Genomic DNA, 20279 nt, shown 5'->3' with positions numbered 1-20279 from the left:
GAGAAGTGAGGGGGAGAGGGATGGGGCCTCAGATCGATAAATGAAGGTACCTATTTGTCATTTGGTATTAGAGTGGGAAGGTAAGAAGATCGCAGAGAAGAGGAAGTAAAAGCTGTGAGCATAGGTTCCTTTGTCAGTTGTTTTGAATTACACGGCACTGCTCTCCTCTGCGTGGTGGTGTTGACCGTAACGTCCCAGCATGTTTCATTTTGCCTGCCTTTCCCCAAATGCTGTGACAGCTTAGCTAATCGGATGCCCCCTTTTGGCCTTACGAGATGTGCATCTTTTCCGAGAACCCCAAGCCCTTCTCCACGCTACCTATTGAATACTGTGCAGCAGCATGTGCAGTGGTGACTTGCTGGAGTGGAAGGGACATCGAGCAGCTGGTGATGCTTCTCTGAGCAGTCACCAGTGGAACAGCCACACGGGCTGTTTTCTTACCAGCCATCCGTTGGCCCCTGTTAATATGGCAGCTTGCATTTTTGATAACTATTGGACTTTTCTGTGTGTGAAAGAATATGCTTGTTGTTTGTTGAATTGTGTTCTGGTTTTCTTGAAGAGCGTGGCTCATGGAGAGCTATTATGGGCTGCAACTTCAGTGGGGGCTTAGAGAGAGGCTGTTGGGTTATAAGGGATGGAGTAATTTGGCAGAAAGTAAACCCCTTTGCTTTCTAACTCTCCTCACCAGAGTGGGAGGCTAGGTGCGGCTAGGTTTAAATTCTGGGTGATATCCAATTTGCCACTACCAGTCCAGTCGCGTTTAGTACGTATATTAAACTACCGCGATTCTGGATACACCAATAGCGGTCTGCACCTTCACTCCAGTCGTGCTCATGAACTAGCATGGCTGCGCTTAGGGTCTGGTCGCGTTCAGTGAGGAACTGTAACAACTGGCTACTTAAACAGTGCAGTTTTATTTGTGCAACAGGTATATAGGTTTTTTGAATTGCCGGTGATAGTGACTGTCTGCAAGAAAGCACGTGCAAATATGATGTTATTAAGTATAAAAAGTGTGAAAAGGTTATAAATAATACAGCCTGGCTATAAACGTTAGGGAGTAACTCTCTAGAGAGATTTCTAAGATTCCCAAGAAAAGCGCTTAGTCTAAGTCTCACCCAAGGCGTCCCAAGGCGGGGAGAAGCAAGGCTCAGCCCATCAGCTGATCCCAGTAGTCAGAGGCAGTCTGAGGTGGAGTTTCCCTTGACCTGGTCACGGTGATATCTTCTCCCAAAATCCCCTATTTCCCTGGCTATTTTTATATCCTTTCTACATTTAAGGTGGAGTTTGAGTGACTGTAGTCATACATACCTTTTATCATGATTGGTGTAAAATTCTCTCGCTTCACGTTTAAAGGTATAGTTTACAAAAAATCGAGGGTGCAGACTCAAAGAGGAGTGGTCACACCTCGGAGGCGGGTAGCCTTTGGGATGGAGGTGTGTTTTGGTATTAAAATGACATCAAAACGAGAAAAGTTCACAAAAGGATAGCATTTTGGCAAGGTCGAAAACCTGTTGGCTCAGGGGGCCAGATGAGCTGCTTATCTGTTCTAGAGGACCATCTCTTCCCGCTTTATCATCACGGAGCATGGCCACGGAGACTCCACTCCGCTCCATCCTCTATGGTATGTTGCAGGGAGTTGCTGTGTTAGTGGATTCCTTGCATGCCTGCTGCAGCTGTGTCCCATCCTCGGAGCTCTTTTTGATTTTATGCTTTTCCTCAATGGGCGAACGATGCTACGTTTTCCATATAAACCTTAGTTTTCAGATTTAAACCCTAATTTTACTAATGATTCCACAGAGGCTTTACCAAATGCCCTGTCCTCTGCAGATCCAGCACCTGTGAGGTGGGAAACACATGGTCTGGTGTATCATGAAGGTGTTAAAGGGGAATAAGAAGACATGAAGTCTCTTATTTCTCTTGAAATATCTTTTATTGAGGGTTTAAAAGTTGCTGTTTGGTGAAATCTAAATTTTAACCTCAAGATCATAAGCAGAAAGGAGAACCTGAAAAGTTAAGTTTTTAGGAGCCTTTATGTTTTAGTGTAACAGTTGGAAGTGCTTTTGAGTAAACTACAGCCTGTAAGCATGTAGACTAGAACAAGTGTTCATGTTTTAAGCATCCCTGATTTTTTTCAGTTTCTTGTCTCTGGAATTCTTTTTAGATGTTGTCACCAGTTTTGATTTATTTGTGTAGAACAGTGTTACCAAGTCAGCTGAGACAGTCACCCCACAGTACAGGACGTTATCCAAGATGTGTCAAGAGACAGGTCTGACCTGAAGGCTTTTTGGTATCAGGCAGACAGGACAAGCAAGTGATAAGAGAGAAAATGGGTCACCGAAGTGGGCCGATGGCCACGGGAGCAGCCAGGAGCTGTAGCCTCCACCACCACCACCTCCTCCTTTTCTTGACCATTTTCTCCCGGGCAAATGTTGAACTGCCAAACAAAGTTAGTAGTTTGCAGGCTGCAGAGGACCTGCACTATCTCCCAGTGAAACACAGCTGCCATCAGGATAGACTGCCATTACGCTGCATAAAGAATTGGAAGCCATTAAGATGGATTTGCAAAAGTGCCTTCGTTTCCCAGGAAATGCCCTCTTGACTTTTCGGTATTCTTAGTTACTGCATAGACTTTTCTTGTATTTATACATGTGTGTCATTGCAGTGCTTTCAAAATCCCATTCTGAAAAAAAAATACTCTAAAATTCAAAGCAGTGCATCTAAGCAATGAAATTGCCTTTTGGTGAAGATGAAAAGGGTGTGCAGCCTTTCCTTTGTGAGAAGGGGTGTGCAGTGTTTATGCACAGACACCGTTTTTCTTGTCAGCTAAAAGCATGAGTGCAGTTTATGAGAGGGCGGCTGCAAGCCTCCTAAGAGGGCATTTGTTCAGCACTGACTTAAAAGTAACACAGCCACTTGTTTACCAGTATTTTACAATGATGAACAACAGCAGCATAAGCTGTAATTGGAGCTTGTGAGCAACTCATCTGTGCTCTGTTCTGTTCCTATCCAGAAATAACAGTACGATTAACTCTTTTGCCTTTGCTAGTGTTATACAGGCTTGACAGAAGCGTGTCCATTCCTTTTTTTCCCTGCATCTAAGCAAAAAAAATAGTGTCCTGAGTCTTTGCTTGGGAAAAACCTCTTGATGCTATGTTTGGAAAAAAGTAATTTGTTACACATAGGCAGGTATGTTCCTTTTCAAAGACTTACTCAGTATTGATATTTTGAAAGTAGTTAAGATTCATCATAGACGATAAACACTGCTTCTGAATTAAGACCGTTCATATCTGAATCTTAAATCAAGAGAGCAGTTCCTGTTCCCTTTCTGTGGCGTCTTGTGAAATGTTTGAGTATATTTAGTGTATGTTTAATCAAGGGATGATCTGGCCTTTTGTTGAAGGCTGCATTGGTACAAACAAGTATCGGCCCGTCTCCCACACAGAGCTGTGGGTCCTTGTGTGCGGTGCCTGTAAAGCTCTCCTGGGGTTGCCTGTTCTGTGGTGAAGAGGAGCAAGGTCTCCAGGAAGGCCAGCAGCAGTCCTCCTAACCCAGGCCTGACATCTGCTCTCCCTACATGAAAGATGTGCGGCCGGTTCGACTTGTTCCTCTTCCCCTCCTGTGTGATCCCGATGGCTTGGCGCTGACACAGGCAGTTCCCAAACACTTCTAAACGCTCCCCTTGCTCTTCAATGTGGAGTTTTTCATCCAGCGACTTGCTTTCCAAATTCCAATCTCTTCCTGTTCGTGACTGTGCTGCCTTAATTCCTGTGTCCAAACGTAGCTTGTATCTGCGGCCACAGCAGTAATAACCCACGTGGTCATGCCCATGAGGAGGTACAGCAGCAGGGAAACAGTTTGTTCATTTGTGGACAGTGATCTGGCAGTGCTGTTAAGGGCCAGGCCGATAGGGAGAAGGCCCCGGCACCACGGTCCCTGTATGGGATGTCGCTTACCTGAAAGGGTAGGCTTGGACTGCTTGAAGTGAGAGCGATTTTAGACACCTGCTTAAGTTCGTGTAGCTGACACATGGTCTACAGATGCCTTGTCCTGCTCTTCCCAGAACTGGAAAACTCTTGTTCAGAATTATTTTTAATACAAATTTTCCATTAACTCACCTTGTGTCTTGAGTTTGTCCCAGCAGCCTATTTACAACTAATGTTTATGCTGTTTTTTTCTTCCCGTGTCAAACAGGGTGCCCACACTGTAAAAATGCCATTCCACATTTTACAACCGCTGCTGAAGTCTTTAAAGAAGATCGAAAGGTAACTGGCTGTTAATAATTTCAGAGATATTTAAGAATGTTTTCCACCGTTTGTATTTTACAGGCTTTGCTTATTGGTCAGGTGTTAGGCTTGTAGATAAAATTGCTGCTACACTCATAGAATTGTATCTGCATCTTAGGGGTTGTATCTTTTTGGTGAAACTGAATTACTCTGTTTTCTTTGATTTGTTGTCTTTTCTGTTTAATTCTTTGTGGAAAAGTTCTTTTCTATGAAGCGAAACGCATTCTTTCTCACTGAAAGATTAATAAAAGAGAATTTACATCATCTCCATTCCCCTGCAACTTGTTTCAGCCAGAAGTGGGGTGCATGTAGAGAAACCACAAGTTGTGTGACAGTCCTGAAAACCTCCATCATATAACTAATCTTTGCTTGCGTAGCATAAATATGATCTATTTCTGTATGTTGGCTGCCTTGAGTCCAGGATGTTGGGCCCTTCTAGGGTCCTTGTGCTTCTGCCTTGAAAATACCTCTGATGGCTGAAGCATACCACTTAATTTCTTTGAATCAGCTGAACCTTTTTAACTGACTGCTTGCACATCTGGGATTAAAAGAAACACCTGGGCCCACTGGGTTTAACCAGATAACTAGTTAGAAACCTGCGTATTGTCTTTGAGTGAACTGTGTTTCATTCTGATCTTTGACTTTGTTCCAACTTCACGATTGCTTTGCGTTTAGGTGTGGCATGGAAAAATCTGGCAATTTAATAGGGAAATGAAGAGGTAGTTTTGAAACAGTTATACCCCTATTAATCTGCCTGCTGCCATAAGGGAAGAGTTTCTGTGGTGTTCTTTTCTCTTTTCCTCTTGCCTTTTCTATAACTCACGGAAGATGCATCAGATTGACAGGAAACAAATCATTCTTGTATCACTGACTGCATAAAATTAGAAGTCAATCACTTATGCACTCTGGCACACAGAAGATGTAGAGGCATGCAGCTTTCAGTTCTCTTACTGCTGTAAATTTGTGTGCTCAGACGCCTTTTGGTTACTTGTTTGTTTCTGAGATCTCTGAGAAAGTGTCCTTGTTTTCCCACTTTTCTGGTAGTTCCCAGTGAAGCTTCTCTTTCCTAAACTCATTAAAATTTCACTCAGAGGAGATGAAGCAAATGTACCAAACAATGCAAAACTTGCTTATTAGAGCCTCAGGATTGTATTAGCAAGCAATCTGAATTATGGTGCAGTTTATTGGACGCGGTGGTGGTGGTAAAGGCAGGCTTGTGAAGCTTTCGGTTCAGACTGCGGGTTATCAAAGGACTCCAAGAGCAGCGCAGTGATTGATGGTTGCAACTCTTAACTTCAGTTTAAGGCTGAAGTGGGGAGGTATAAAATGCAATGAGTTGGAACAGGAGAGCCAGTAGGGAATATTAAGGCTGGTACAGTTTCAAAGAGGTGTGTGCAGTTAGGGAAAACGATGTTATTCCACCCCAGTGACTTATGAAAGTGCCAGGGATTGATTATCCAGGGAGCCCTATTAATTGTGTACAGCCACAACCTGCCAAGGTGCTTCTTGCTGCCAGTTTGTGCCCTTGTGGAAAAGAAAACAAACCTGTTTAAGACTTCAGAAGGGCACTTGGCTGTTCCCACATGCAGCATTGGGCATATTCCCATGTTTCAAATTGGGCTGAGCCTTCAAACTTTGTCTAATTTGTAGTTCTGTAGGGTTTCAAACTTCTGTAAAAGTACTGCTTAAGAGGGAAGAAGTACTACTTCTTTCAAAAACAGGGAAAGATTTCTAATTTTTATTCTGTAGTAGTGTCTTTTTTTGTCCCCCCCAGAGAAGGTTTTTTTCACTTTAACAGAGTATGGTAGCATTTAAACTGTATCTTCTTTTCAGTTGGGGTGGTCCTTTAATTAATCATTTAATTCTGCAGAAGCCAAGGAAAAATCAAAAACATTCCAGCCTTGAATTGGTTATAAATGGTATCTTCAAAGGTGTCTTTTGGGAGATTTAGAGTCTTTACATTGGAATTTTGAAGATGAGCACAGCTTGAACCTGTTAAATACTTGTCTCTGGCTCTGCAGATTCGCTCTAAGGGGGTGGTTTTGGCGCAGAAGCCCCCACCCCGGGGCTGTGTGTAATGCTCTGTACTTTTTCATCATCTGCACTGCTGGAGTCAGAGTTTAGAAACGTAATGCTCGGAACATTGGCCCCAAATGTCAGTCCTGGTTGGCCACATCGCTGCTGGTGGTTTTAGCAGAAATCCCGAGCCTGCGCGCTTGCCTGGGGCAATGGTGTGGCTGTTGCAAAACAGGGCTCTGGGTGTAACCCATCAACCAGAGCCTCCACATCTTTCCATGTACCTGGAGAAATCCAGTGCCAGTGAGACCAGATCAGTGGAGAGGGTAGTCCAGTGAAGCAGTTCGCATATTGCTTTCAGTTATTTAAAAAGGAAAAGAAAAAGCCATCTGGAGCATCCTTGCCTTGGGGCGCTGTGGCTTTTGGATACAGCTGCCAGGGGAAAGCCTTTGGCCTGTGCTCCACAGCTTGAGTTTTGGCAATGACCAGCGTACGTCAGAAAATGTAAATGTGAGGATTGTCACTTTGCTGAACAGATTGAAGAGCAGGAAGGCATGTTCACTAACTGCTCCAGAGACTCTTGAAAGGGCACCAGCTAAATCTTCAAAAATCGGCATTCTGCCTTTTGGCTGATCCTAAAGTTCAGCTTGAAGAAACTGATTTGTGATGCCCCAGCTTGGATTTGCTTGAAGGAAAGCTCTTGACTCCTCAAGGCCTGTCAGTAACAAATCTCTGGAACTCCCCCAAAAGGGCTGCTGTCTTCTCCATTTTCACAGAAGATTGTTCCTGTACAGATGCACTGACCTAAATCAGAGCACTGCAGCTGGGTTCTCGTGCGTTCTACAGAAACAGCTGTGGCAGAGATTGCTGGAAAGGGTGCAGCTGATGGGGTGAGCTGCGCTGCTAGCGGGGGGCTGCAAGTGACCTGGGGGGCGAGCACACCCCAATGTGTATCATGAACCGTGGCGTGAACTATGGTTTAAAATCATTATACCAACCAACTCACTGTGCAGAGTTATCCAAATGAGTTAATATTTTAGGTTGGCCAAGAATTTGATCGCTATTTGCCTGAAAAGCATGTGTTGAATTTCTTTTTAATTAGGCTCATTAAATATGGTGATGTTAGCACTGTACATCATGATGCCTACTAACGGATCTCCCCTTTGCAAACAGGCCTGCCTTGAGAAGGGCCGATGAATTGCAGCTGTGGTAGTGCTGCTGTGGTACATCAGGGCAGCTCATAATGAGCCTTCCATTCGCAAGGCCTTTCACGTTGAGAACAGTAGCTGAAGCGCAACCGGCTTTAGCAGGCCAGCTCATAACTGCGGTTAGGATCCAGAACAGCTAATATAAATAGAAACCTATGGAGTAATCATAGACAAGAATGCACATCTGTCTTACTCATAGGTGCTTCTAAGAGATTTGGCAACAACAGACTTTTTTTTCTAATAATCAGGTAATTGTCTGGAATTGACTATACTTCAAAAATGTTGCTTGGAAGCATTCTTTTCCATGCTGCAATTTTACTTCTATTTTATTTTTTTTTAAGCTTATCATCTATCATTCCTCTCTCAAATCAATATTCAGTTAGTTATTCACTTCCATTTTCATAACAAAAGTCAATATTAGCTCCAGCAGAGATTTATTTCCTTGAATCAATAAACCGGAGTGTGTCAGTACATATTTTAACAGGAGAGCAACTAGGATTGCAGGGGGTATTTTTACTGTATCATCATGTGGTGACTGGGTGACAAACTGTTAAAATGAAAGAGGTTTAACAACAGAAAGGAGGAGTTACCTGGAAGGTCAAGGCATCGCACTTTCAATTTTCTACACATCTATTTGAACTGCTGGATGTAATTGTGTTCCTTACCTGCAAGATCCCTCTAGAGCAAAAAGTTCTTTTGTAATTCTGTTGGAAAGGAACTGTGATTCTTGATGTATGATTAGATGATACTGCAAGTACTTCTTTTTCCTTCTAGTACTTACTTGGTAAAAAAATAAGGCATCGTCCTTCTGGTACAGTTGAGGCTCACAGAGATCAATGGTCACATTTTCAGCATAGCTCCACTTCTATTTAAGCACCTAAATGAAAAGTTCTGATTTTTGCAACAGCTTGGCATTCATGATCAGACCACTTCATCTGAACAATATGCCATGCTCTATTTCCTTTTTTAAGAGCTCTTCAGAGCGGCTTGTACATTACTCACATTCTAATGCTGTGCAGAGTTAAGTTCGCAACTCTGTAGTTAAGCTCCCACTTCTTTGGTAAAACCAAGTCCGGGTTGGACGGGGCTCTGAGCAACCTGGTCTTGTTGAAGATGTCCCTGCTCGTTGCAGGGGGTTTGGTCTACAGGACCTCTAAAGGTCCCTTCCAACCCAAAGCATTCTATGACTTCCCTTTTAAGATAAAGATATTTGCCAGTCCCAGATGTTGCTAGAGTTGTGTTAAACTATACCAACTATGGAATAAAGGAGAAATGCATACTAACTTGGTATTATTTTTATTTTTACGCATAATTATTATTCATAATTATTATTATGCATACTAACCTGGTATTATTAATTATTATAAACTGCATAGTAGTTGTGAGGAACTACCAATAACATCAGGAAGGCTGGATGTACTCCAAGGAACTTCCTCTGGAGTCCGCAGTCTCTGATCGACTATCTTTTCATTTGATAACTATTCTATTCCTGCTACAGCTACTGAACAGGATGGTGATGAACCTGAGCGGCATTGCCTTTGGAGGGAGAGCTTGTATATAATGATGTGTTGTCAATATCTAAGGCAGTGCAGCTTTGTGTTATGGAGAATCCATAGACCTGTGGAGTTTTCTGCATGTTGCAGATAAAGCAGTTAGGGGATTTTTTTCCTGAAATGTTTTTTTTTTTCAGTGGATTTTTCCTTCTGGTTATAGGAAAGTTAGGAAAGCTCAAGAACTTAAATTTTAGCCCTAACAGTCAAAATCTCCATAAAATCAATCTTGTCTTCTGAAAGCTGTTACTCTGGGTTTTTCCGTAGTGGATACATATATACACACACAAGTCTTACACCAGCGTTAGGAGAGTTTCTTGCTCTCAGATTTTGAGAGGGGTTTTCCCCTCTTGATTAGAGGGAATTCATGAGAGATGATGCCAAGTGTCTTGGCTGCTGGATACGTATCAGGGATGTCTTATGCTTAATCTGAAATTTTGGGGTGAACAGAGTTAGTGTTTTTACAAGGCAAAGCATATAGATCTTGCTAACCTATGCTTTCCAGTGAAATTCCATGTAACTTGTTGCTGGTGATTGAATATGAAGAGCATTTCTAGGAGTTATATTCTCCAGAAGTCTTTAACCACATTTTGGTAGAGGTTTTTTGGGTTGATGTTTTTCCTGACTCAGTTTCCTTCTTTAGCGATGCAGAAAAGTTGATCGTTGCTAAGAAAATAGTGAAGGAGAGGAAGACCTCCTTGCAATGTATCACTGAGCCAGGACTCAAGCAAAGCCTTTCTTCTTGTGGGCTGCATCTTTCTGCGTGCAGCCTTTCAGAAGACTCATGAAGCGATTCACCCTAACTGAAAGCTATTGTAGGAGACTTGTTTATCAAAAATGGAGTTTAATATTCACAGTCCATGACAACACAAACAGAATGAAGCAAAGGGCGTCGGTGCTGTTTGCTGAAATTCTGGTACAGCTCAGAGTTCAGCCGTCTGTTGATCGAATTGAGATTGGAATAGGTCCGCAGCCCAGAAGTGTGTTTTGTTACAGGCATTCTTCAGCATTACTTTTCTCTTTTTGCAGTGCACTATATTTGATCTTCCGCTGTGAGACAGGCAAGACAATTAGGACTGTGATGCTATGGTAATGAGTGCATAGAGATGGTAGCAACCTCTATATTTAGGCTGCCTTAACATTTCCACTCTAAAGTAATCACTCAGGCTCTCCTAAGTACTCTTACTCAGCTAGTGTTGGCAGCAGGCATTTGAAATGCACCCTCAGATGCAGTCTTGGGAATTAGATGTCTCTCTCTGAAATTTTGCTCAGGCCTGTATGAGTTACAAGGCTTTTGAAAACTGCCATTTCTCACTGGCTGTAAAAATAACTGAACGGGAATGTATGTTCTGAAGAGCTGGGCTCAGAATGACGTTTGTAGGAGCAGCGCTGAGTCCTTGGGGCTGTGTGGGAGCTTGCATCAGGAGCATTTCAGAGACTGACAGACCATGGACATGTCCTCCACACGCTACTCCAGCTGGATGCATCCCTTGCCATTAGACCTGTTAGATTAGGCATAGTATTAGGCTAATGTGACTGTTGCGGCCAGACTTAGACTGGGATCTCTGTGCATTATTTCAGCACACAACAAACGCACAGATGGACCAGCTTAGACTGCCATGTGCTGTAGAGGAGAGCTGTATCTCAAGCAGACTACAAAGTGTTTCTTTCAGAAGCCACCTCCTTACAGCCCATCAGTCATCTGTTTGGAGGCAACAAGTAAAGATGTGCTGAGCAAGCTTAACAGTAGCTTATAGCATTGCGTTCCTCCACCATGCCCTCTCCTCACTGGGGGCTGCTCTCACAAAAGCCTTTTGTGAGTGAAATAGGGCTCTGCTCCAACCAAAGCCAGGCTAGACGTTTCCAGAGAGGTACAGGTAAAGAGAGCTTCTCTTCCTTCCAACGTACGAAAAACTAGTTTTCCTAATCTCCAAGACACTTATCTAAGAACAACTGGGTCATCAGTCACAACAGTTTCATGCCTCAGACCAGCTACTAAGATCTGGATGAGTGCACATATACCTTCCCCTTTTTCTGGCTGTAATCTCTCCCTGTGTGGTATGTAAAGCAGTGAGAGGAAAAAAAAAAAAAATATTTTATTTATTCTTCCTGTTTTCAGGGAACCAGGACTTCCAGTATTCTTTCTGCATTAATACTGTGACATGAAATAAATATTTGTCTCCATTGTAAGCTTTCCTTTCCACAGAAGTAGCCAACAGGGCTCTAAATTTTGGCTGGCCGCTAAGGTCAGCAAGGCATAAATATTTAGGTGAAACTCTTTTTGCAGTGTATTATTCCTAACCTTTTGTTTTAACTGGCCCTGAATGAGTAGGAGTCTTTCCATTTACAAAAGGAAAAAAAAAGTGTGATCATACGTGTTTTTAACAGCTCTCAAGAGTCCTGTTTCTGTAATAGCCTTATTAATATTTAAAATGGGAAAACAGAAACCAAATATTTATAGGTAAGAACACTGCTCACTTTATATAGTGCTTTCCATCTGAAGATAGACCCAAGTGAGATCTTACTGAATATTGTCTTCTCAGGCTCTCAAAACCAAAACGAAACAAGCAAATTAACTGAAGTTGGCTTGCCAATATCTTTAATTACTTCTAGGATAATGAGATCAGGTTTTTTCATTTTGACAGCATCACCATGAAACTGGAGGGCATTGTGGAATTTTAAGTGATCTTTTAATTATGGAAGAACAGTTCAACTGCAACCCTAAAGTCATGCAAGCAAAAGGTATTTTGATCAGATTGTTTGAAGGAGGCTCATGGAACGGAAATTTCAAATTAAGATGGGTCTGCTATGAAATTAGCAGTTGATACATTATAACCCACAATTGCAAAAATCGTTCCTCTAATTTGTTCTGGTTTTTGCCTAGCTTGTACATAAAGCTGCTTGCTCTTCAGCAGCGCATGTGACGGGGCTGTGAAGGCAAGCCGGCGTGAGCAGCAGCGTGCGTTCGGAGCCAGGACTGCCGCTCGCAGGAACAGTCAGTGTGAAATCGCAGCAGAGGGCTCGGCTGCTTGAAGTAGAAGCCTATAAATTGTGTTTTGTTTCAACCGCAGAAATGTTAAGTGCAGCCCCTCCTCGAGACTTCGCAGATTCAGGTTTCAGATGTCAAATGCTCTGAACTAGGGTCAGCCTGAGCCGATGCTCTGGGGCTGCGCGGTTGCGCCTCGTCGCTCTGCCTGTGCTGAAGCTGGCAGGGACGCAGGGAGTTGCTCTGCTGCTGACAGGCTGTTTCCTGCGCGGGGTTTGTTTGTGTGACAGTAGCATCTAGAGGTTTCAGAAGGAATTAAAGCCCACTTTGCTAATGGCTGCACATAACATACAGTCCCTACCATAGACTGAAGAAGGACAGGAAAGGAAATGAACCGAGGCTGGGAGTGCAAGCAAGCAGCTTACTGCTGTACTGGCACTACGCAGTAGACCATGCTCTGGCCTCTCACCCATCCCCGTTCGGCCTTGGGAGAGTGACCTTTATGAAACTGGACTGAACTGAATGAACTTTACAAAAGCTATTTGGGGTAGAAATCATGAATCTATTAACAGCCTGCGTAAGTGACCGGCCATGTTTGTCCAAGGACGTGCCACAGGAAGGAGGTCGGGCTAGGTGGGTTGTTACCGTTGCCAAAATCACCCTGTCGTGGTTCATCACTTAAAACCAAGTGCAGGAAAAATATTGCAGTGTGACAGAGCTGTGACTGCCGTGCTTGGAGTTGGTTTTACTAAAACAGCCTTTGGATTTCCCGTTTGGAGTCCAACGCAGTGCTCAACAGGGAGACTAGGAAGGTGATTTTCTGCTCTGCGAGTCGAGCGCGCCTTGCAGCTGCGTAAGCCAGGTGCTGTGTGAGCAGCGCAGCGTTTCAGCGGGAGGCAGCGGCCTTCTGCTCGTCCATTCGCCTGGCTTGACCTGATGACCATCCTCTGATCTTCCTCCACAGCTGAGCTGTTACAAAAGCTGCTGCGTTTTTGCTGGAAGACTTGGGTCTCTCCTAGTGTTAGGTCTAAGCTGCAGCAGCATAACCATGAAGTGGAGTCTTGATTTGTCTTCCTGCCTCATGCTGATCTCTTGCATTTCAGATCGCCTACGCTGCAGTGGACTGTGCCAAAGAACAGAATCACGACCTGTGTAAGCAGGAGGGGGTTGATGGCTACCCCACCTTCAACTATTACAACTATGGTAAATTTGTGGAGAAATATACTGGCGAAAGAGGGGTAAGTGAAAGCAAGAGTCATCGCCTGATACAGGGAGGAAGGTCTCCTCTGCCTGCGCTGCCTCGCAAATAAAAACTGCAGGGCAAATTGTTACCATGCTGAAAGGACGTTTAACTGCTTCTGTTACTGTCTACGTGGATGAATCATTGTGTGCCACACCCTGGACATCTGTGCATTAGGAATACACTTGGTCTATTTTAGGAACATGAGAAGAGGAAAAAGGAATAGATTTGGTAATGCTTTGTTGTATATTTTATTCTTAAGCTGAAGTCTGCAAGTGGATTTGGACTGAGTGAAATTGAAGGGTTTATTGCGTGGTCTGCTGCTAGGTGCAGAAATGCCAGAAAATACAGAACTTACTCCTGTCCGTTCTGGATCTGGATTGTGCATACACTGCAAACGTGTTACGGGTCCACCAGGCTGCCAAATGGTGATGGACCATTGGTTTTATAGCAGGGACAAAGCTGTCCTATGGAGACTGGGGGAAATAAACCTCTCATTCTCCCTGAATCAGATTCATTCCTGGAGCTCAGGATGGAAAGACCAGTTGTGCCATCTAGCCCGTGGGCTAAAGTTCCATTCTTTTGTCCTTCTGTGGCCAGCTAATCATACGCTGTGAGTACAGGGGCAGAAATGGCATGATGCCTTCCATGGCTGTAAAGTGCCTGAAAATAAGGGAGCAATCCAATTATTTGTGCACTCTTTGCCATAACCTTCTAGAGGGAGGTTACTTCTCAGTAGTGATTGATTGCCTGGAGAAGCTAGGGTCTGCGAGAAAAACTTGGGGTCTCAAGCCATCCAGTGATGTTGATAAAAGAGCCTTGCCTAAAAGTTATCGCTGCTATTTCAGCTCACCAAATTATAGAGAAGCATGAAGAAAAAATCCAAATTCTGAGTTTCTTTGTCAGTCCAGATCTTAGGGAAGTCTTCATGGAGCTTCGCTTCCCAGTTTTCTCTGGCATTAGGACCCCAGTAATTACCATTTTATGGTGCTGTTGTTATGGATACTGTGTTTAGTTCCGATTGTGGATCTTTTCGTAAAAGTAAAGATGGGTGCAGTAGCCAATAATTAAGTAAAATTTCAGCTGCAATTTTTGTATTTCTAACCCATACTTACAGAAATGATTTATGAAAGGAAGGATCTGTGGTGGTTGATAAAAAGAACTTAGCAAGACAGGAGTGCTCTGAGGCCACAGCAGTTGGGAGATGATTATCCCTGTGCTGGAAAGTGGACTGACTAATCCTCTACGTGCAGCCAGCCCTTTCTTGGGTAGAATTAAATTACCCAACAGGAATATCACAATCTGCTGCTGGCAACTGTGTTCCCCCTCCACCTCTCCTGGGACCTGTGGTCTTCTGCTTGTGCAGCATCAGATTAGGTTTTGTTATCTCCCATCGTGGTAACAGTGGAGGCAGTGCTTAGCACAGTGCTTTCCATGGAGTTCCCAGGTCTGTTCACAAATCTGTTGCAGTAGCAAGGGATTGTGCTGTCAGAGGACTTCTCATCAGCATGACAACACCTTTTGAACCATCTTGGCCAACCACCTCCTACTTTGCAAAAGAAATCTCAGGAGAGAGCAGTGGGAGCCAGGGGACCTGTTTCCTGTCCCTGATCCTGGCACTACATCAGTAGATGTCCATGAGCATTTAGTTCAGTGTAGTCCAGCTGGTGTATCATCATCTCATGTGGGCAGGGAAGCAGAGAGGCAATGTCGGCTGCCATGAGAGCAACATGACACGCTCCAGCAAGAGCCATGGCCAGTGCAGCAGGAGCACTCAGCTCCTTGCCACCCCACACTGGAGCACTGGCTGTGGGGACGAGCATGGCCCTCTGCGGTAGCCTGTAAGGGGTCCTCCACACCTCCAAGGGAACTGCAGTTCCAGAGGAGAGATTTTAGGGCATTTCACCCCAAGCAACTTGAGCAAGGAAAAGTCAGGACACCCTCTGACCCAAGGGTACTTTAAGCAACTTCCAGACACACAGCTGTCAAAACTGGGGTCCTTTCATGGGGGCTGCTGATTGCCAGATGTCTCCAGATGACATTATGGCCAAAACTTGTCACTTCTGTTTTTTTCAGTGGAACAACAGTGAATAGTTTCAGAAGAGTGTTTTGTTGTTCAGCCTGCTCAAAAGCTTCCTACCTTTGGAGTTTGGTTTTGGTTTATTTAGTTTTCTTAGTTTTGTTTTATTTTGTTGTTCCTCAACAGTGTTTTAAGTCAAACTTTGACCTCCGTTTGTTGTTCTCTGCCTGTTTCTATTTTCCCTCTTCATCCCCAGTTTTGACTGATGTGTCTTGGGATTGCTTAAAAGTAAAAATGGTCACACTGGGTGGGATCAGTGTTACTTCCTCAGACAACTGTCGTGTTGGTGTACCAGCAGACAGTGTGTTCAAACACACGTGTTCACACCTCCGCCTGTCCGAGCCTTTTGAAATGCCTGTGAGTCGTGTTCAGAGCTTCCCTTGGAAAAGGAAACTGCTGGCATCCAACAGCCTTAAACAATCAGAAGTCGTAAGTTGTTGAAATACAGAAGTCGGCATGTAGGCATCCAGGTTTGAAACTGACTAATTTTGATAGTAACTTGAAAAAATGTAATTCCGATCATCCTAATGTGTGGCAAAGGAGGAAGATCATGAGCAAAACCATTAAGGGATGAGGAACAGTGGCCAATGTGTGTATAGCCAACAAACAATCCACTAACTGCTTTCAGAATGACACACGGAGCATACAAATGTGGCTTGAAAATGTCCTTGAATGTTTTTCACAAACAGGCATCAAGGGACAGATTTTACCTCGTCCTGTGAGTTTTGGGGCCTTTTTCTCTGTGTTCCACCTCTGCAAGGTTTGACCTGTAGAATCTGCATGAGTCTTTTCTCCTTGTGTTGCGGCGGAGCAGCACTGCACCAGAGCACTGCATGATGAGGCAACGCAGAAGCAGTAACCACTCCTTAGTTTATATGCTGCTGTGAGATACAGAAACTAAAAGTGGTTTTGACACATTGTTTTGGTTTGTAAAAATGTGACCCATATTTTTCTTTCTTCAAAACCAGGAGCCTGGATTCACCACTTTCATGCGAACCCTGAGAGAAAGAGACCATGAAAGAGTAGGAAAGAAGAAGGATGAATTGTAGTTTCTGCCTCAAAAGAAGCTTTCCGCTGCACTGTGAATGGTTCCAGGTCTTTTGTTAATGCACCTGAGACTTCACATATTCTCAAGACAGAGACTTTTTTTATAAACAGCCATGGCCATTTTGTACAATTTCAAAATAAAGTGAAACCACTTGATTTTTAAAAGGAAAATAAATTAGAATGTTGCCATAATGTTTTAAAGCAAACTTTGCATTTTCTCTCATGTTGTGAGACTATGCCCACTGACACTCCTATGCAATATTTTTGTAGTCTGTAGTGTGTCTGTACGTGATGTTGTTTGATAGGGTGAATTTTTTTTTTAAAAGGTATTGCAGTACATGTGAACAACAAAGGGAAGGGGTCACGTTTTTTTGGGTTTTGTGGTTTTTTTGGTTGTTTCTTTTTTTTTTTAAACCAGCAAAGGAGAACAGGACTTGTAAGACACAGATTTATCCAAATGCAGTGTTACATTCTTGTGAAATAGTTACATGTTCTTCAGTGAGATTTTGGGGAAAAATGTTAAGGTGCTCAGGGATAAATAAGGTATCTGAGTTAATGAAGACATTAACATTGACCGGTCCAGATCTGTTGATTTCATTTAAATCTCTCTGGTCTTTATATCAGGACTGTTTACACACCTTTATAGAATGTATTGAGTGAATTAAGCCAAGTATCAAAAATCAGCAGAGCATGGGTAAAACTAAACTAAACCCTTCTTTTTTGGCATTGATATTGTCAAATGCATCTGTAAGTTATGGCAGGAGTGACTGATTATCTTATAGTGATAGAGTTGCCCTTATAGGGTATACAGTCTCCCTTCAAATTATGATTGGGCCATATCAAATATCTGTTGGAAAGTGTGATGTTCAACGGTTTTGATAAATGTATAATACTTTTGATAATGCAGTAATTATGTATATGATGTGTTTACATTCCAAAAGTTTATCTGCATTTGTATGTGGGATTTTTCCTCTTTGCTTTTTAAGGAGTTGCATAAACAATCTCTCTCTGACAAAATCATCACTGTAAAACCTGCATTAGCAGCAGTGGAAACATGTTACACTCTTGATGCTTAAAAAAAAACCAAGACATTGATCTGGAGGTACTTATGTCTTCGCAGGAGGGGAGAAGGAGGGGCAGGAAGTTGTGATTCACTTTGAACTAAAAATAAATTTTTAAAAAGACGAGTATTTTTATCATTAATCAGCCTTGTTCAGCTTCTTCCCCGCTGGGTGAACAACCATAGCTGGTGGTGGTTGAGGCAGAGCCGGTGCATGCAGGCAGGTGAAACAGCTTTTTATGGTGAAGAACCGTGCCTTGGGTCTGCAATCTTCCTCTTGCTCCCCAGTCTGCCCGTCTCCCTTTCTCTTGCTAGTTTGGATCCTCAGCGAAGGCCATGCCAACGGACAGCTCGGTGCTGTGCTGCTCAGGAGGCGAATGGCATCTTACCACCCTCCTGGATATTTTTTCCTCCTCTCTCGCCCAATTAGTGGCACTGTATGTTTGGCACTGGTTATGTTGCTGAAGCCATTAGTGAGTAATCGGGAATACTGGTAGCCTGATTGGCCTTGTATGGTAGCCAGCTAGTTAACCGTGACATCGATTTGAACGGCGATGGAGCAGTGCCAAGTGCCTTCTTGTACTGGGCACCTGATGAGTGTCTTCACTCAAAAAATCAGCTGCCTGGTAGTACATAATAGTCTAGTGTGAAAGTAGCTTAATTTATTAACTCTTACTGTGTTTTTTGGTTTTTTTTTTTTTCTTTTCTGTTAGCATAGTTACTTCATGTTGTGTTTAGTACTTTTGCTGTAAGATCATGGTAATTCTTTTTTTCAAGCTATCCTTGCATTAGTAGCAAGCATTCTGCCCGGTGTTCAGGAAATAATATATATTGATGCTCTTTGACTTGAAACAGGAATTCTTTTGCTTACCAGCAAACTATCGGGTACGATCAGTCCAGAATTTACTGCATTTGTTGTGATCTCAGAGTCAAAGCAGGTGGCATTAAAGAAATACAGTCTCCAGAAATGCCTGAGCATTTCTGCCCAGAGGCTGTGCCTATGTTTGTGCTAATTGCTGAGAAACGTGGACTTCAAAAAAAAAAAAAAAAGAAAAAGCTCGCCAATTGTGACCTCACTTGTCAGGCTCATTCTGAATTACAGGCTTTAGTGAATGTTTAGGATAGGACAATTGCACACTGTGCTTCAGACCAGTAATTCCTTACAGCTGGTTACACCATAATAAAATTAAAATTAAAGATTCTTATTTTCCCCTTCAGTCTTTTGTCAGTTCCTTCTTGGACTTGGGCATTCACTTTTTCTTGGCTAATCATGTGTTAATGCACAAATATAAAATATTGGAGAATAATTTACCTTCTGTTACAGGGTCATGACTCATCTGGTTTATAGTCTGAATGGTTTTTGAAAAATACAGGTTTGAACACCATAAACAATTACATCAAATGCCTGACAGAAGCCTCGGTAACTGTGAATTAGAGTGTACTGTGAGCTCAGAGCTTTGCTTCCAAGTCTTTTTAATTAGTAGACCAGGTCTGGATCTTAGTTACACTGTTGTAATTCTGTTGCCTCCAGTAAAGCAAAAGTTGGTGTTTATATTTGCTAGTGAAGTCAGTTTATATTTAGATTTGCATCAGTCAAGTTGAAATTGAAATACTTTTAAATTTTTTTTCTGCAAACTGTGAATGAAAATTGTCTTGTATGTAAGAGCTCTTACTTTGTGTATTTAAACGGTTGGGCATTTCACACACGGAGACTTTCCAGCAAGTTGTAGTAGATGCACAGCCCAGGCATTCATAACCACATAGGAATTTCTGCCATGGTTAAAAGTGAGTAATTTGGGCTTTCAAATAATGAATCATTTATCAGCAAGAAACTTAATTGCTGGTAACAAATAGTTTGCAGTGAATCACAGGTTCTGCTCTTGCAATTACAGGTTTGATCTTTCAGCCCTTTTAATGTGTGATTCAGAGGTCTTGGACATCTGCACAGTTAACCCTAAACGGATTAAGTCTTGCTGAGGAAGGGTAAGATGTGTACGGAGCAGAGAGGCTGAGCAAGGATTGTGTGTCACAATCCAAGACAATCCAGTCCTTGTCAGACCAAGAGTTGAAGGGGAGCAGGACCAAGCGTTTTGGGCAGACTAGTAGCAGCTGGATAGGAAATGGCTTTCCCATCTATTGAATGCGCCTGGGGTGTTTGGTTTGTTTCATCCACCAAAAGGAGGGAAGAGGGAGGCCGGACAAGATCCCAGAAGAAGGAGTACTCTGGGACATGGGAGACCCAGGTTGGAGTCCCAAGATGAGCGTAAGCTTTATATCCCAGTCCCCTGCAACCCCAGAGGGTAATTTGGCTTCTGTTGTAAAGGCGTTATCCATCTATCTCTGACTCAGTAACTACGTCCTTAGTTGTTCAGACTAGAGCAGCTCCTCTAGGAGAGACTGGGAGAGACTTGCTTTCCAATCTGACTCAAGAAAAGCAATTTAGCAGATCTCCATTTCCTCTCCTCCCCCTGTAACACTGCATTCTGGCTCCAATAGCCCCATTGACCCCAGGCCCCTCCTAACATGTTACAGTTGGGTGAAACAGCCTTGGGAATTTTTTTAAATTCCCACCCAGAGCAAATTAGGTCCCCAAATCTTGCTGACTTAAAATTCTCTCAATAGTAATCCACAAAGATGGATTGATATTAATGGTGAAAAAAGATTAGAAGGGTAAGGTTTATGTTCTTACAGCATTTACTGTGGGAGTAGAAAAGCAGATGCAACTCCCATCATGAGTAAGCTTTAAGAGAATGCTTCAGACAGAGTCTCATTTCAGATGGAATTGCTTAATGGGTGATTTTGATTTTAG

At 43.0% G+C, this 20279-nt stretch overlaps 1 protein-coding gene across 3 annotated transcripts in view; it reads left to right on the top strand.

Moving 5' to 3' along the window:
- The window catches only part of PDIA5 (protein disulfide isomerase family A member 5), a 104988-nt gene extending 86317 nt beyond the window's left edge, over window positions 1–18671 (top strand). For all 3 annotated transcript variants that reach the window (XM_075429882.1, XM_009943390.2, XM_075429883.1), the window contains 3 exons: window positions 4192–4262; window positions 13147–13281; window positions 16332–18671. In XM_075429882.1, the coding sequence (XP_075285997.1) occupies window positions 4192–4262; window positions 13147–13281; window positions 16332–16412 (287 nt within the window). In that variant the 3' untranslated portion in view covers window positions 16413–18671. The remainder of the gene's footprint in view (window positions 1–4191; window positions 4263–13146; window positions 13282–16331) is intronic.
- The last annotated feature ends 1608 nt before the right edge of the window (window positions 18672–20279 follow it).

The sequence above is a fragment of the Opisthocomus hoazin genome, chromosome 9 (genome assembly GCF_030867145.1).
Source record: "Opisthocomus hoazin isolate bOpiHoa1 chromosome 9, bOpiHoa1.hap1, whole genome shotgun sequence".
Lineage (NCBI taxonomy): Eukaryota > Metazoa > Chordata > Aves > Opisthocomiformes > Opisthocomidae > Opisthocomus > Opisthocomus hoazin.
Note: the sequence above shows the minus strand (reverse complement) of the source record. Positions and strands in the feature narration are given on the sequence as shown.